The 14,382-nt window shown below is 40.7% G+C and overlaps 1 protein-coding gene across 8 annotated transcripts in view; it reads left to right on the top strand.

Annotated features, from left to right (window-relative positions):
* The window catches only part of VRK1 (vaccinia related kinase 1), a 67,741-nt gene extending 53,378 nt beyond the window's left edge, over window positions 1-14,363 (top strand). For 3 of the 8 annotated variants that reach the window (XM_023536629.1, XM_023536628.1, XM_023536630.1), the window contains 2 exons: window positions 9,536-9,631; window positions 14,145-14,363. In XM_023536629.1, the coding sequence (XP_023392397.1) occupies window positions 9,536-9,631; window positions 14,145-14,273 (225 nt within the window). In that variant the 3' untranslated portion in view covers window positions 14,274-14,363. Of the gene's footprint in view, window positions 1-9,535; window positions 9,632-10,745; window positions 11,477-14,144 lie in introns of those variants that run through there. The other 5 variants (XM_011370199.2, XM_023536631.1, XM_011370196.2 and 2 more) reach the window with 5 other exon arrangements.
* Window positions 14,364-14,382: the final 19 nt, after the last annotated feature.

Below are 14,382 nucleotides of genomic sequence, written 5' to 3'. Positions count from 1 at the left end.
ATTCATTCATTCATTCATTCATTTATTTATTGTGACTGACACAGGGCTATTCTTAGTATTAAAAAGAAATTAGTAAAAGTTAGGATTAGGTGAGATCGTGAAGTTGCTTTGTAGCCATGTAAGTGTAGGTGAGTTATTATTTTTCTTGGCTTTTTGTCTTTTTGTTTGTGAAAGTGAAAGAGTTGGACCTGACCAGTTTTCTTTTAAACTTTTCTTTTTTTTATTAAGCCCTAGAACATTTTCTTCAACTAAATTATAAATACCCCATATTTAAAACAAATAAAAGCAGAACTCCACTGATTGAAAAAGGTCGAAGGTGCCCTCTAAAGAAAAATTTTCTCTTTTGAGAAATAAGTGTTCCATTTCTTTTTTAGCGCAGGGTATATAATCAGGATGTCTTTTTTGCTCTCGTTACTAGGAAGCTCAGAGCTAAATATGATCCTATGGTTAGAGAAACTACATTAATCCTTAAATTAGATTATTTGCTCCTCCTTTTTGTCATAATTTTTAAAAGTTTTTTCAAATTTATTCAAATAATCCATATAAACTGTAGTTTTTGTTTTTGAACCCATTCATTTCTTGCAAATCCATTTTTAGAACTGCAGAGGACCTTAAGAGATTATTATGTGATTTATGCAAAATCAAGCATTGGAACTGAAGTTTCTTGACTCTTTTCGTTATACACCACATCCTCTGACTCGGTAGCTTACTTTAAGTCTGACAGCACTTAAGTTTATAAAAATCTTTGCTAATGCCTTATCTTTAATTTTTCTAGTTTTATTGAGATATAATCAACATAGAGTGCTATAAGTTTGAGGTGTACAGGATAATGATTTGACTTAAATGTATTATGAAATGATTACCACAGTAAGTTCAGAAAAAATAAGAAAGTATATGTTCTTTGTATTGATCAGACTCAGATCTTTTGGGAAAAGACAGATGTAATCAATTCAATATATGTTTCTCTTTATGTCCCTAAGAGATATCCATTATGGTATAAAACCTGTAAGAATTAATCAACAATGAAATGAAACACAGTTTCTATCCATTTTTTACAGCCGTGCTTGATTATGATACAAAATATTTGGAAACAAGCAAAATATGAATTGACTCACTGGGAAATGTTTTCTGTCTCAACAGCCTAAGAGTTTTATTTAAAGCACAGAATTCTGGAATGACGTAAAGCTGAAGAAGAAAGAGTCTAATAATCAATCTGCCCTTAAAAAGTACAGCCAAAGATTTTCATTGTTGATTAGAACTAAACACTTTCATTAGAATCTGGCAGTATAGTTCTAACAGTTATTAGATTTAGTGTCTACTCTTAAATCAACATTCAATAATTATGTATAAGGTCTAATTTATGTGCCTGGTCCAGGCTAGGTCTCTGGGGCTGCAAAGATCAATAACATTAGTTCTGTCCTTAAAGAATTTTGTCCTTTCCCATCTGGGGTAAGAACAGCTTAATTTACTAGAAGGAACTCAGCAAGTTAAAAGGACATTCATACCTCTATTAGCTATTTTCCTGTAGGGTTTTGATTAAGTTGCTTGCCCAAGCCAGCGAAAAGGGTGCTGTTGACTCGGCTCTCTTGGGTGTCACACCTGGGTTCACTGGGTAGATCTGGAGAGTGGCCCTGAAACTTGCTTTATTTTTTCATCTCTAGGCAGTGTGTATTGTTGCTCCTAATGAATGATGTGCACATACCCTGCTTGCCACCTCCAGAGTTTTTTAAGTTATATTATGCTAGTTGGCTTTTCTAGAATTTCTCAGAAAAATCACTACCCATTATTAAATAAGTCCCCGCTGGCACTTGGTACAAAGAGCCGAACAAGAGCAAAGGCCTTGCACTGCAAACCAGAGGTCTGCAGCCGCTCTGGTGGATGGCTTCCTCTTCCTCTGAGGTGGTCGTACCTCAGGCCTACTTCATTCACAGCGTGTGGCCTAGAGTTTAGGCTGGACTGCCCCGAGTAGACCCTTGCCCCAAGTAGACCCTCCACATTTGGTGAAAATTGATCTAGCTTTTTCAGCATGATAAAGAGAAACTATATTTTAAATGTATAAATTTGGATTGTTGAAGTTGATACATTTCTTTTTAATGAAGGATGCATTTTCTAAAAGCTTTCTGTGCGAAAAATAATGTTCTCCATCTCGCACATAAGATTTTTGTTGTGTGGATTAAACGAGATGTATAAAGTGCTTGGAACAGTTCTGGACACGTAGCCAGTGACCAGTGGATGCTGATGTGTCCTTACTGTTCGCATTGTCTCCCTAAGTTGTCTTAAGTCTGTCCGGTTTCTCGATGTCGAGAAAACAACACGTGGGACGTTCTCATTGGAGTCTGTTTTAATGCCTTCTTTTGAGCTAAGACCTTACAAACTTAAAAGTCAGTTTATGAACTAGGGTCTCTGGCAGATGTGAATGAAGACGGGTTTACATTTTGCTGGCAAGTGTGTTAAAATAGGTTTTGAATAGGAAATGATTGCGAATTCATAAAAGTTGATTCTCAACAAAGGCAAGGTGGTGATTACTGTGGAATGAAGACTCCACAGTGGAGCCCCTCAATTTATCCATATTAAAGTATATGAATCCAGTCAGTTTGAAGTTGACTTTCCCCCCTGAAGCTGTTGATTGATGCTAAAGGGTTATAGGTAGCTGATATAAAGCAGAGGACTTCCAAGTGCCAGAGAATTCTGTATTCGCCGTTTTCTGCCTGTGTGGTAGGCGTTAGGTATTTCATGGACGTAGCCTTATGCGGGGAGGTCAGGCAGTCTGTTGTTAAGAGAACTCTAAGCCTCATTTCTTTTGTAAGAGTCTCGTTCAGGTATGGCTTGAGATTGTTCAGTTCCCCACCAGGACATACGTAGGGTTGGTTTTCATTGAAATATTTACTTTATAAATGTTGGCCTCTTTACAGCTTCCAAGTCTTATGCTTTATTTTGAGAATTCTCCAGGGGACTTGATGGTGCTTGGTATTTCTAATAGCTTTAGGTTATCGTTGAACAGTTGTGTAGTGTTCTGTCAGTACTTTTGAATTATTTTATGTATACCTTACAGCATCAATGTGAGATGCATCTGTTTACAAATGATGAAAATAAATTCAAAAGAGGTTAGGTCATTTGTCCAGGGCCTTGCAACCATTATGTATTATTATACATTTATAAAGCTTTTTTTTCTCAGAGAGTTCAAGGAACTTAAAAATCTCCTAGTGATATGAGGCATACGATATTAAAGACAATTAAGGCACGACTAGATGCCCATTTGCATCTCTTCATATATTGCCCTTGAAACAGCTTAACTTTGCTAAAAATTTTTAACATTAATGGTGCAGGTCATGGAACCCCTAGAGGAAAATATGAATGAGGAGGTAGGTGTCATATTAATTCCAACATAGAAAAAATACAGTGACATATTTGTCTTCTAGACTAGTGGTCCCCAACCTTTTTGGCACCAGGGACTGGTGTGCCTACGAGGATCTAGTGCCTGATGACCTGAGGTGGAGCTCAGGCGGTGATGCTGGCACTGGGGAGTGGCCGCAAATACAGATGAAACTTTGCTCACTCACCTCCTGCTCTGCAGCCTGGTTCTTACCAGGCCATGGACGGGTACCGGTCTGCGGCCTGGGGGCTGCTCTAGACCTTGATTTACTGAATCTGTGGAAACTTCTTTCAGTCGTTAAGTGACTATAGGCTTGGTCATGTTGGAAGTTTCCTAGTCCTTGTGATATGAATGATATTCGTCATGAAAGGCCATTGTTGCCAACAAGTGGGAAGTTGGATCTACTGGTTTCAGAAATGCTGCTGGGAGATCGTTCCAGGCTGTGATTGCCATTATTATACAGACATTTGATGAGAGTAAGTTCTCACGCATGCAGTGTTCCTGCATGTCACGTGATCAGGGTTCAGTTTATTTTTTGGCTCATTGTCTGCTCACCAACTCAGTGTTCTTCCCTAGGAGGAGGAGTGACAGTGGGGCTGTAAAGCAGCCCTTTTTTGTCAGCAGATCCAACTTCCGAAGGGACACATATTTGCTCCAAGTAAGCAAGTAGACATATTTCATCTACTTTGTGAAAGTAGTGCTTTTGCTAAAGAATGTATTGCTCACGGCGCAAGCAAGCAGTTCCGATTGCCAACCCGATGAAGTTTGTTTCACTTGTTTATTCTGACGGTGCCTAAAAATGCATCAGTATTTTTTCGGCACACTTGTGAATTAGCAGTAATTTTTGGGGCATCTTTTTCAATTATGGTTAATTCTTCATAGCATTATAAGAGTGGGATAGCTTGAACTAGTGAAGAACATAAGATATTCCACATTTCGTTAGCCATGTATTTAAACATTTTATTTTGCTAAACCCCTTCCTCCAGACCCGTTAATAATTAGCAAAATTACTTGCATTGTACTCCCTCTTCTCACCTCCAGAGTTGATAACTAAAAGTGTTGACAGGCGAGAGACCTAAATTTGAACAAATAAATAGTAACAACACTACCACCAAAACAAATAAAATTAAGGTTTGAGCCTGAAGTCATGCAGGTTTTATATTTACATATGGATTGATACTTCATAGAATGAAATTCCATGATTGTGGGATTACATTAGATACTAAAGATGACTCATTTGTGGAACTCTGAAATGATTTCTTACAGGGCTTAAACACCGTTTTAGAAATTTAACTTGTGCATACTCAGTGTTTTTTTAAAAGCAAAAATTACTCTGTCCTTAATTTTTTAGTGTCTGTTTCAACTTGAGAATGAAGCCCGTAACAGTGCCAGGCACACAGTAGGTGCTTTGTCAATATGCGGCGGGACCTCTGCCTCTGTTAAGATGGAGGGCGTGTCGTTGTGGAAGGAAATGCCCCGTGAGGGTTCCACTGATGAGGGACACGAAGTCCTGGCCCTCCAGGAGGACACATAGCAGAACAGAGAGACGTGTGAGAACAGCCCCGCCAAGCACTCCATGTGTGGTAACCCGGCGGGGAGGGACACATTCCAGCCAAAGCCCGGCTGTGCACTGGGCTCCCTGGGACCACCGCGGGGGCGGGGGAGCGTAGTGCCTCGCGGAGCCGTGGGCGGGCGGAGCTCCAGGGGCCCGGACTTCACAGCAGCCAGAGCGGAAACACCCGCACATCCTCTTGGTTTTCTTCTGTACCAAGGAATGTAATAGTAATTTACAAAATGTATACTTTGCATGGTGACTTCAAGTGGCCTTAATCAGATAAATGAAATAAGATGAACTGATTAATGCAGTCACATATTCGTGAGAATTTAGAATTCTTTGTTTTTGACACATGTGCCGTACCAAACATTTAGTTTTTAGGCTGTGTATTCTAAGTTTCTGTAATGAACATTCCTGGCTTTTGTGATTAGGGGAGAAACCGAGGAGCAGCCCCTGGGTACCCCTCCTCTTTCGACAGAGCCATGAATCCGGCCTTTTCTGAGAGGCTCCTGGAAGCATCTCGAGGTGATCCTTTCACGTTTGACTTGAAAGCAAAGAATCGGTCTTTTGTTTTTTTTTTGCCTGTGAGGATTTAGACTCTTTTCATTAAACAGCCTCCAGTCTATAACTGATCTCAGTCAGTATTAGACTGTAGTATTGTCAGTCGGATGCATCTGGGTGTTGTGTCTCCTTTTCTAAATTGGAAGTGAGAAGCTACTAATTAACTAAATATTAGCCTACCATATCTGAACACTTCAAAAATACAATGTGTATATATATGCGCTAATGCCCTTTAAAACGTAATTTTTTAAAGATATTTAGCCATGCTGAATTAAATGAAAACTCTATCCTAAGTTTATAAATTATTCTTGTGTGTCATACAATATTTTAGTTTCATTTATAAATGCAAGAAAAGGCACCTGTGAAACCTGGTATGGAATATGACAAAATCAGATATTAGCATAATCACTTTGTGATGCTGCTTTCTGTTCAAAGAGAACTGAAATACAGTCAGTCTTCTGCATTTGCGGGTTTCATATCCGCTGATCCAACCATATTCGGATCACAAATACTCAAAAAAAAAAAAAAAAAAAATCCCAGAATGCCAAAGAGAAAACTAGACTTTGCCATGTGCTGAGTCTACGTGAATTGAAGCGATGTGTCAGCAGACCCTACGGTAGCCTGTATGCAGATTTCATGTCATCTTGTATACGGGATGGAGTGTCCTCTGATTTGGGCACCCATGGGGCAGTCCTGGAGCCAGTCCCCTGCAGAAGCCCAGGGACAGCCGTATCTACTCTCCGAAGTTATTTTGACAAATAGCAAAACGAAGCATTTGGAGATAATCAAGAGACAGAAGCTGGCAGTAGATTGTTTGGAATTTTACATACCTAGATACAGGTTAAAAAAATTTCTTTTTGTGGTAAAATACATATAACGTACCATTTTTTACGTACACAGTTCAGTGGCATTAGTACATTCACATTGTCGTGCATGCGTCACCACTGTCATCCCAGAACGCTTCATCTCACAAAACAGAAACTCTGTCCCATTAAACACTAACTCCCCGTTCCCCCTTCCCCAGCTCCAGGCACCCTGATTCTGCTTTCTGTTCCTATGAGTTTGATCACTTTAGGGACCTCATGTAAGTGGCATCACGTACTATTTGGCTATTTCCCTGAGCATAACATCCTCACCATTCGTCCACGTTGTAGCATGGGTCAGAATTCCTTCCTTTTTTTAAATTTATTTTTCAATTACATTCAACATACAATATTATATTATTTTCAGGTGTACAATATAGTGATTAGGCATTTCTATACTTTAGGAACTGTTCACCCCAATAAGTCTAGTACCCTTTCAACAGCATGCATAGTTATTATGATATTACTGACTGTTCATTATGCTGTACTATACACTCCCATGACTATTTTTATAACTGGCAATTTGTACTTAGATTCTTGAAGGTTTTTTTGTTTTGTTTTGTTTTTTGTAAAAATTGGTCTTAGTCTGTACACCATTGGCCCTTTCTCTCCAAACTGCATACATTATCAGAAAAGTTAGGCGGGAGATGCCCAGCGGAAGTGTGCATTAATGAAACTCGGCACTTTACCGAGGCGTGCTGCTTAAAACACAGGTGTTTCTTTTGTTGGTTGAATGCTGTCTGATTTTCATCCCTGTGTAATTTACCTGCAAGGAGATTAGGAAAGCTCCTTTTTATTAAATAAGCTTGAGAACAAGATGAATGTACTAGGTTCTTGGGTAGAATGTATTGGATAGCTCCTTTTCGAATGAGCATTTAAAAATCTGCCCTCCTGAAACCGTAAAATGCATTTTCTCGTGTACGGAAAGCAATGTATAGTCTTGAAATATTCGTCCTTAATTTTGGTCTGGACGAACCAAAGTGTCTGTGTTTATTCCTGCCTAATGCATCACAAATCTGCTGACACGCTAACCTTGGAGTCTTGGCTGGCGTTAATCAGGCCCGTGCACCGGCAGGAGAGAAGGGCCTGCCGCACTCCATCAGCGCCGTTTGCATATGGAAGTCCTCGCAGGGGAGCTGCCCCGTGCCAGCCGAGGGTTACCTGCCCACTGCAGTTATTGTATGTAATTATCGAGCCAATCTGTTCAGCCCAGCAGGGTCTAGATGGTAATCATGAAGCAACACTTTGGAAAAGGAAGATGTAAGGCACTCTCCCCTTCCCGCATCGGTTGTGTGATGGTACAGCCACTCCCACAGCGATCTTTGAGAAGGAATACCTCCATGTACACATCTGCTAAGCGAATGCTTTTAAAGTTTCTTAAGCTTAATCTAGTTGTTATTTTTGCATATGTGAAGCATTTTCTTTGGGAACATGGCGGGGGTATCTCTGAGTTCTGATCTTTCCACAGCCACCTTAAGAATATTTTGAAACAGCAGGATTAATTGTAATATATACCTAACAGTTCTGACCATTTGGAGGTTTCAGGATAACGTGGTTTGAATAGATGTGACTTCGCCACACGGTTCTCTTAGGAACAGAACCCACAGTATACGCTAAGAAAGAGCACTGTGCCGTCAGCAGGTGTCATACTCTTTTGTAGCTATCCACAAAATGGCCGGAAGCAAGGAAAATTCTCAGATGAAGTGTGACTTAATATTGTTAGAAAATATAAATGAGGACATTCTGATTTATTGTCAATCAGCGAAATTTGGGAATCAGTGAAATTTGGGAAGTATCACCTGATTTCGTAAATGGTACAAACTCATTTTAGGCAACTTAGAGAAGCTTTGAGTTATAACTTGCATTTTAACACATTTAAATTTGAGACCACGTGCTGTAAAGTTATATGAAAAATATGAAGTTTTAAATTTACTACTAAAGTCCTTCTAAGTTATACGTGAGTATAGAAATGTTAGTTTAAAAACGTTATACAGAAATGAAGTAGTTAGAAAATGTCCTAGTGATAGGAAATAATAAGTTGAATGAACATTTGGGGAGCATGGCTGGTATCAGAATCTAAGCATCAACTCCGCAGTAACACCCACCTGGAAAGGTAAATAGAAAATAGGAAAGGCCTGAGAGAATGGTGGAAAGAAAATCCAACCTGTTTTTGAGATTGTACGAGAGCTATGTACTTTCCAGACTCTTCCTTTATTGTAAGGTTTATGGTCCTCTTAAGCTTTTCATAAAAATACATCAGAAGAAAACATTTATTGGAAGTTTGCCATTATTGATTCATGGATAGAATTTTACCACTGATGTACTGTGTGGGGCGAGGCATATATCTTCGCATTTATCCAGTGGGTTACCCGCCAGACACACACTGTGAAATGGGGCGGATAAGTGCCACCGGCCTCCGTGAGTGGCGATGCCGAGTTATGAAGCACTTTGCTGTAACAGTTTCTGTGTGATCAGTGCTGGCGGTGACACGTGGCTCTCAGCGATGAGCTGCACCAAGCCTCAAGTCAGAGGTGCAGGTCACAGGTGTACCCCCTGCCTGCCTACCGGCGGTTCAAGGTGCTGAACCTCAGTTTCTCCCACATCTACCCCTTGCCTCTGGCAGCCACCTCCGAGGTTGCATCTAGTGGTCCAAAATTATTAAGTGGAAAATTTCAGAAATAAACAATTCATAAGTTTTAAGTTGGGCGCTGTTCTGAGTAGTGGGATGAAATCTGAGGCCGTTGCCCTGCACACGAATCGTCCCGTCGCCCGAGGATCCACCGCCCGTTAGTCTCTAAGGGGCTGTCTGGGTTATCAGACCGACTGTCGCAGTATCAGTGCTTGTCTTGTGTTCGAGTCACCTTTACTTAGCGGCCGCAAAGCACGAGTAGTGATGCTGGCAATCTGGCGTGCCAGAGAGAAGCCTTACGTGCTTCCTTTGAGTGAAAACGTGTGTCCACAGGAAAAAGCACAGTACCGCGTGCCGGATGCGTCTGCGGCGGTCTCCGGGCGGCCGCCCTCGGGCGAGCGGGCGACTGTGCGCTCTGCCTGTTTCCACCCACGCTCCCCGGTGTGGATTCACGTAGATACTAGTACATGGCAAGTCTGTATGTTTACTTACTCGACCATCAGACCACATCTCTCTCTCTCTCTCTCTCTCTTTAAAATAATTTTATACGCAAGAAGCGGAAGAAGGACGTGGAGGAGCGCACGGAGTCCAGCGTGGAAGACATGGACTGCTGCCCGGCGCCGGCGGAGGAGGCCATGCGGACTCGTGAGTTGAGTCGGCTTCCGGGGGCCGTTGCCACGGCGACACGATTCCCTTTGAGTAGGGGGCTCACTGTTTGGGTCACGGCACTTAGATGTCATGGTAAAATACTTCAGGGGAAGGTCTTACATTTGCGTAGCATGTGTCACAGTGTCTTTTGGACACACGTGTTGTCTGCTGTTGACAGCAGTCATGAAGTTGGGACCGGGAGCCACTCTGGTTTTGCAGATCTGGACCCCAAGACCCCGAGCGTGTAACCGGCAGGGCGGTGGACAAGGCTTAGACCCGGGGCGCAGGGCTCTGACCTCTCAGGCGCTCCCCGCGCTCGCCCCCCGACCCCCGCCCGTGCACCGAGGCCGGTCCCCACGCAGTGCCAGCTCTGCTTGTCTTGACAAGTTGGGACACAAGGGATCAAAGCCTCAGATCATCAGTTTTCAAAGCTCTTGAGGCAGAAAGCAAAGCCTAAAGTTATTTTTTGGATGACTCAAACTGACATTAGCGAAGCGGCACCGCGGGGCAGGCCCAGGGGCCTTTGGCCTGGTCTGGTGGGTGAAGGGCCCGGCCGCGGTGTGCGTGGACGACCTGGGGGTGGCGGGGGCGCCCAGAAGGGAGAAGCGTGTCCCAGGTCTCATAAGTTTGTTGACTCTATGAAGAGAGATTCAGCGCTGGCTACTATACCGTGTATTTTTCCAGATTTCTCTCCTGTCTGCCTTTTGTTTATTATTTTGTTGGTCCTTGATTTTTAATAGAAAAGGAGAATTTTTTGGTAAAAATTCCATTAAAGCGTAAGTGCCCTGTTGAGTCAGGTCAGCGGTGTGTTGTAACCTCCTCCGACTGTGGCCCCAGTGCGTGTTTGTAGAAGGCGGAGCTTCAGCTCGCAAAGAGCTGTTTTCGCCCCGATTTGAACATTTTCTTCGTTACGTATTACGGATGGAACATAGGTCTATCTGCATAAACTTAGGTTTTTCTGAATTCCCCCAAGAGGACGCTCGGGGTGTCTGAACAGGGAGTACGTGACTTCACTCTGGAGGCTGCAGCTTTCGAAGTGGTCCCTCTCCCTTCTCTGTCGCCGTCCTCCGTTCCCTCCTGTTCCCCTGCCCCCTGTCTTGTCCGTTCTGTCACTAGGAAGTGAGGCGTCCCGAGGAGCAGTACACGGAAGCCTGTCTCAGCCAGAGGCTAGCGGCAGCGGCTACGACTGAGTGGGAGCGAGACTGAGGAGCATTTACAAAGACAGAGTCACATTCTTCCTTAAAGAAATCCCTTAAATTCTACAACTGGCTGTTTTAGTTTAGGAAAGCCCTACATTGTTCTAGTAAGGTCGATACCCGTTTAGAGCAAAGCGAATTCACAGCTATACAGGAGGAGGACTCGGTCTCTCCAGGCTGCCTGGGGTCGTGGTCACTTTGCCTAGTGAGCATCAGAGGTATTTGTTTTGATACATAATGATTTTAAATTTGGCTATAACTATAAAAAATGTTTTTTATACCTAAGAATTTAACTTAAGGTCCTTCTATTGATAGTTTTTACCGTGAGAGTATTTTTGTTCTATTTATTAATGACAAAAGAAGAGAGTGGATCCCATCGCTAATTTAAGAACAGTCCAGATTTTTTTTGATTAAACAAAGAAGATAAAGAGTAATCAGATTCTCCCTTATTCATATAAACTCTGAATTGCTTTACTTAAATGCTGTCTATTTTCCTATTTTCCCATTGTAATTCATTTTCCCCTAAAGTATAAGGCTAGTTAAGGTATTTTAGTATCTAAACATTCATTGATGAGAGAAATTTTACTTGAGATGGGAAAATGTTATTGCTTTTAGCAAAAAAAAAGAAAAGCCAGGAGTGACGAAAACGTATATATTTGTATTCATCAGTTTAAAGTAACTCGAAGAAGGCACATTATTGCATTTGGATTTTTTAAAAAAGGTAATGCAATTCAGCAAATTCTGTTTTAGAGCTTTAAGATTTTGTGTCATAAATGTATTTGAAGAATGGTTACCTCTAACAGCAGCTTTAGAAATGTCAGTTTCTTCATTAACAATTTTATTTTCAAACACAGTTTATGGTTTACAATATGGTAAGAGATTTTTCTCACTGTGTGCTCTTTCAGAATGCCGTGCATAGCAAATGGGAGCAACTTTCCTTTAATATCTATTTAGACCATTTTAAAAACATGTATAATTTTCTTGATACACCTAAACTCATTTCGACTAGTTGGGGGCCTATTGTGTAAGAACACATTCTGAAAGCTTTCAAAATGTGTATTGTGTAGGTTTTCTCAAAGAAAGAGGGGGTGACAGGGTGGTTTTCAAGAAGAACAGAGGCCTCTAATCCTTTTATTTTTATGCAAGGCATAATTTTTACCAATTGAGAAAATTTGGTTATTCACTGTAAGTAATTTCTCTCCCCGACAAAATGATAAGCCTTAAAAAAGCATGTGTATTCTGGCATTTCAAAACCATGCCAATATTTCAGAATTGTACTAAAAATTAGTTAAAGTAGCCATGATATTTATGGCTAGTATGCTTTGTCCCTGCTGTTCATAAGATGGACAGTGCTCAAAAACCAAGTCTCGTTGGTGTTTTCTTTTTCTTTCTTTCTTTTTTTGAAGTACCTTGGATTTTGGCCCATTCTCGAGGATTCTGTGAGGAAAACATGATTTATGTTTACTTCTTAAATGTCATATCTATGGTCTAGTCAAGAAGGAGGTATTTTTAAGGACACTGTACAAAGAAATTTCCCACTTATTTTTTTCCTCCTGCATTATAAAAATCATACAAGAGTATCCCAGACTGGTATATTTTATTTTTCGAATATTAAATTTTATACATTAGTCTGATGATTGGACTTTTTAACCGGTGGTAGCGTATGATGAAAATGAGTATATTTTTTAAAGAAATGAGAAGGAAACTCGATTTTTTTTTTCTGTAGCAGTGAGAATTATTAGGAAAATATTGTGTCTAAGTTGCATAATATTGATTATATAATAAATTCCGGGTGGTGATAGAACTTTTAGTTGCAGTGGGGAAACTTGAAATCTAGATCGAAGAGGATAGGCAGCAGCGATGTTTAATTTAAGAATAAAATGTCACATTGGGATGTTAATGAAAGTGATAATACTTGAGTATAGCTGTAATCATTGTTAACGTTAATGTCTTTTGTGATGTGACTATAGATTCGAAATGGATTGAAAGGGAGATGTACTCCAGTATAGGTTATTGACCCTGATCTTGGGATATCCCATTATGCCGCTCGCAGGCAATCACAGCATTCTCAGTTGTCTGTGCAAAATTAATTTCAAAATTCTTAAATGGAAACCTAAAAATCTACCCCGGGATAATTTTAAAAGAAGGCTATATCACAAAAACTGAAGAAAAAACTCAAAAGTTTAAACCAACCATAATTACGGGCTATGCATTTTAAGTGGCAGAAAAAAAAAGATACTCATATATGTTTGAAGTTTGCTCTAATATAGTGTATGGCCATCGAATAGAAACTAGGACGGAAAAATAAAAGAGCACTAATTTTTAAACGGATGTTCCAGTTAAATAACTAAATAAACCTGCGATCAGAAAACCTTTAGACACTCATCTTAGACATGTGTGGTAGATATTTTGTCCTAGATTCAAAGACTGTTTTGTGTGTTTCAGAAAAGAAGTATCGATCTCTTTGTTGTTTGGTGCATTCATTGATTAATTATGAGCCACGGCTGCCACTCACACTGGTACCATTGCTCTTTCCCTGGAGAGCGAAGTGTGAGGCAGCCGGAAGGCACACTTCCTGTGGCAGCACGAGGCAGTCGTGGTCAGGCTGACGCATGGCGTCCTCTGACTCTGCTGTGCTGGAGCTGGAGGTGGGGCAGGGGTGGACGTGGTGAGGCAGAGCTCCCATGCCCCCGACAAAGCATCACCGGTTTATTCCAGCGCAGGAGTAGTTGACTAGGAACTGTCATGAGTTACTTAGACCAGTATCAGATCCGATGCTTTTCTAGAAGGCTACTCAGTCGGGATCTGTTCCGTTCCTAGTGCGAAGGAACACCTAAACGAAGGACTGCGTTTTGGAGTAGCCCAGTGCTCTCCCGAGTGTAGGGGATAGGCTTTGAAAGGCATCACGCTTAGAATAAAATTTCTTGCTTTTCATAATACGCCTGACCTCATCGCTTCCCCCAGCGAGTGAATGTTCATCTTGTGGTGCCATGCTTTACATGAGTTTAATGTTTTAAATTGTATAATAAAATTTTGGGGGAGAAATATTTCGGGACCCATGTAAACTGGGTATGTTCTATCAGTGGAAGAGTTCTGATGAACTCGAGTAGACGGTAGACTTTGCATATGTTTTGACATGTTAGAAAATTGACAGTTTACTAAGATCTTCGGGGTATTAACAGTTACACCTTTGTCGAAATTTCATCCCTCTAAAGCGTCACGGTCAATAAAATTTAAAATGTTAATAACTATATATAGAAATATTTCTGTTCTTTTGCTTTTGTAAATTAATGATTAATTTCTTTGTTTTCTCTTGAAGGTTCAAAAACCAGAACGAGAGTCCAGAAGTAAATCAAATGCTGTGAACCAGTTTCTCTTTTCTTCCTTTCATTTGAGTTTTTTCTGTTTTTCTGTTTTGTTTTCATGTGAGTCTTGCGGGTGGGGGTAACAGTGAAATACCTGTCTTTGAAAAACAAGCTTTTTTATGAAAGTAAATACTTCGTACAATTTATTAAAGGCTAATTTATAAAATTGTGAATCTTTAGTTTATATTCTTT

Source organism: Pteropus vampyrus, unplaced genomic scaffold (genome assembly GCF_000151845.1).
Source record: "Pteropus vampyrus isolate Shadow unplaced genomic scaffold, Pvam_2.0 Scaffold164, whole genome shotgun sequence".
Taxonomy (NCBI): Eukaryota; Metazoa; Chordata; class Mammalia; order Chiroptera; family Pteropodidae; genus Pteropus; species Pteropus vampyrus.
This window is presented reverse-complemented; position numbering and strand designations above follow the sequence as displayed.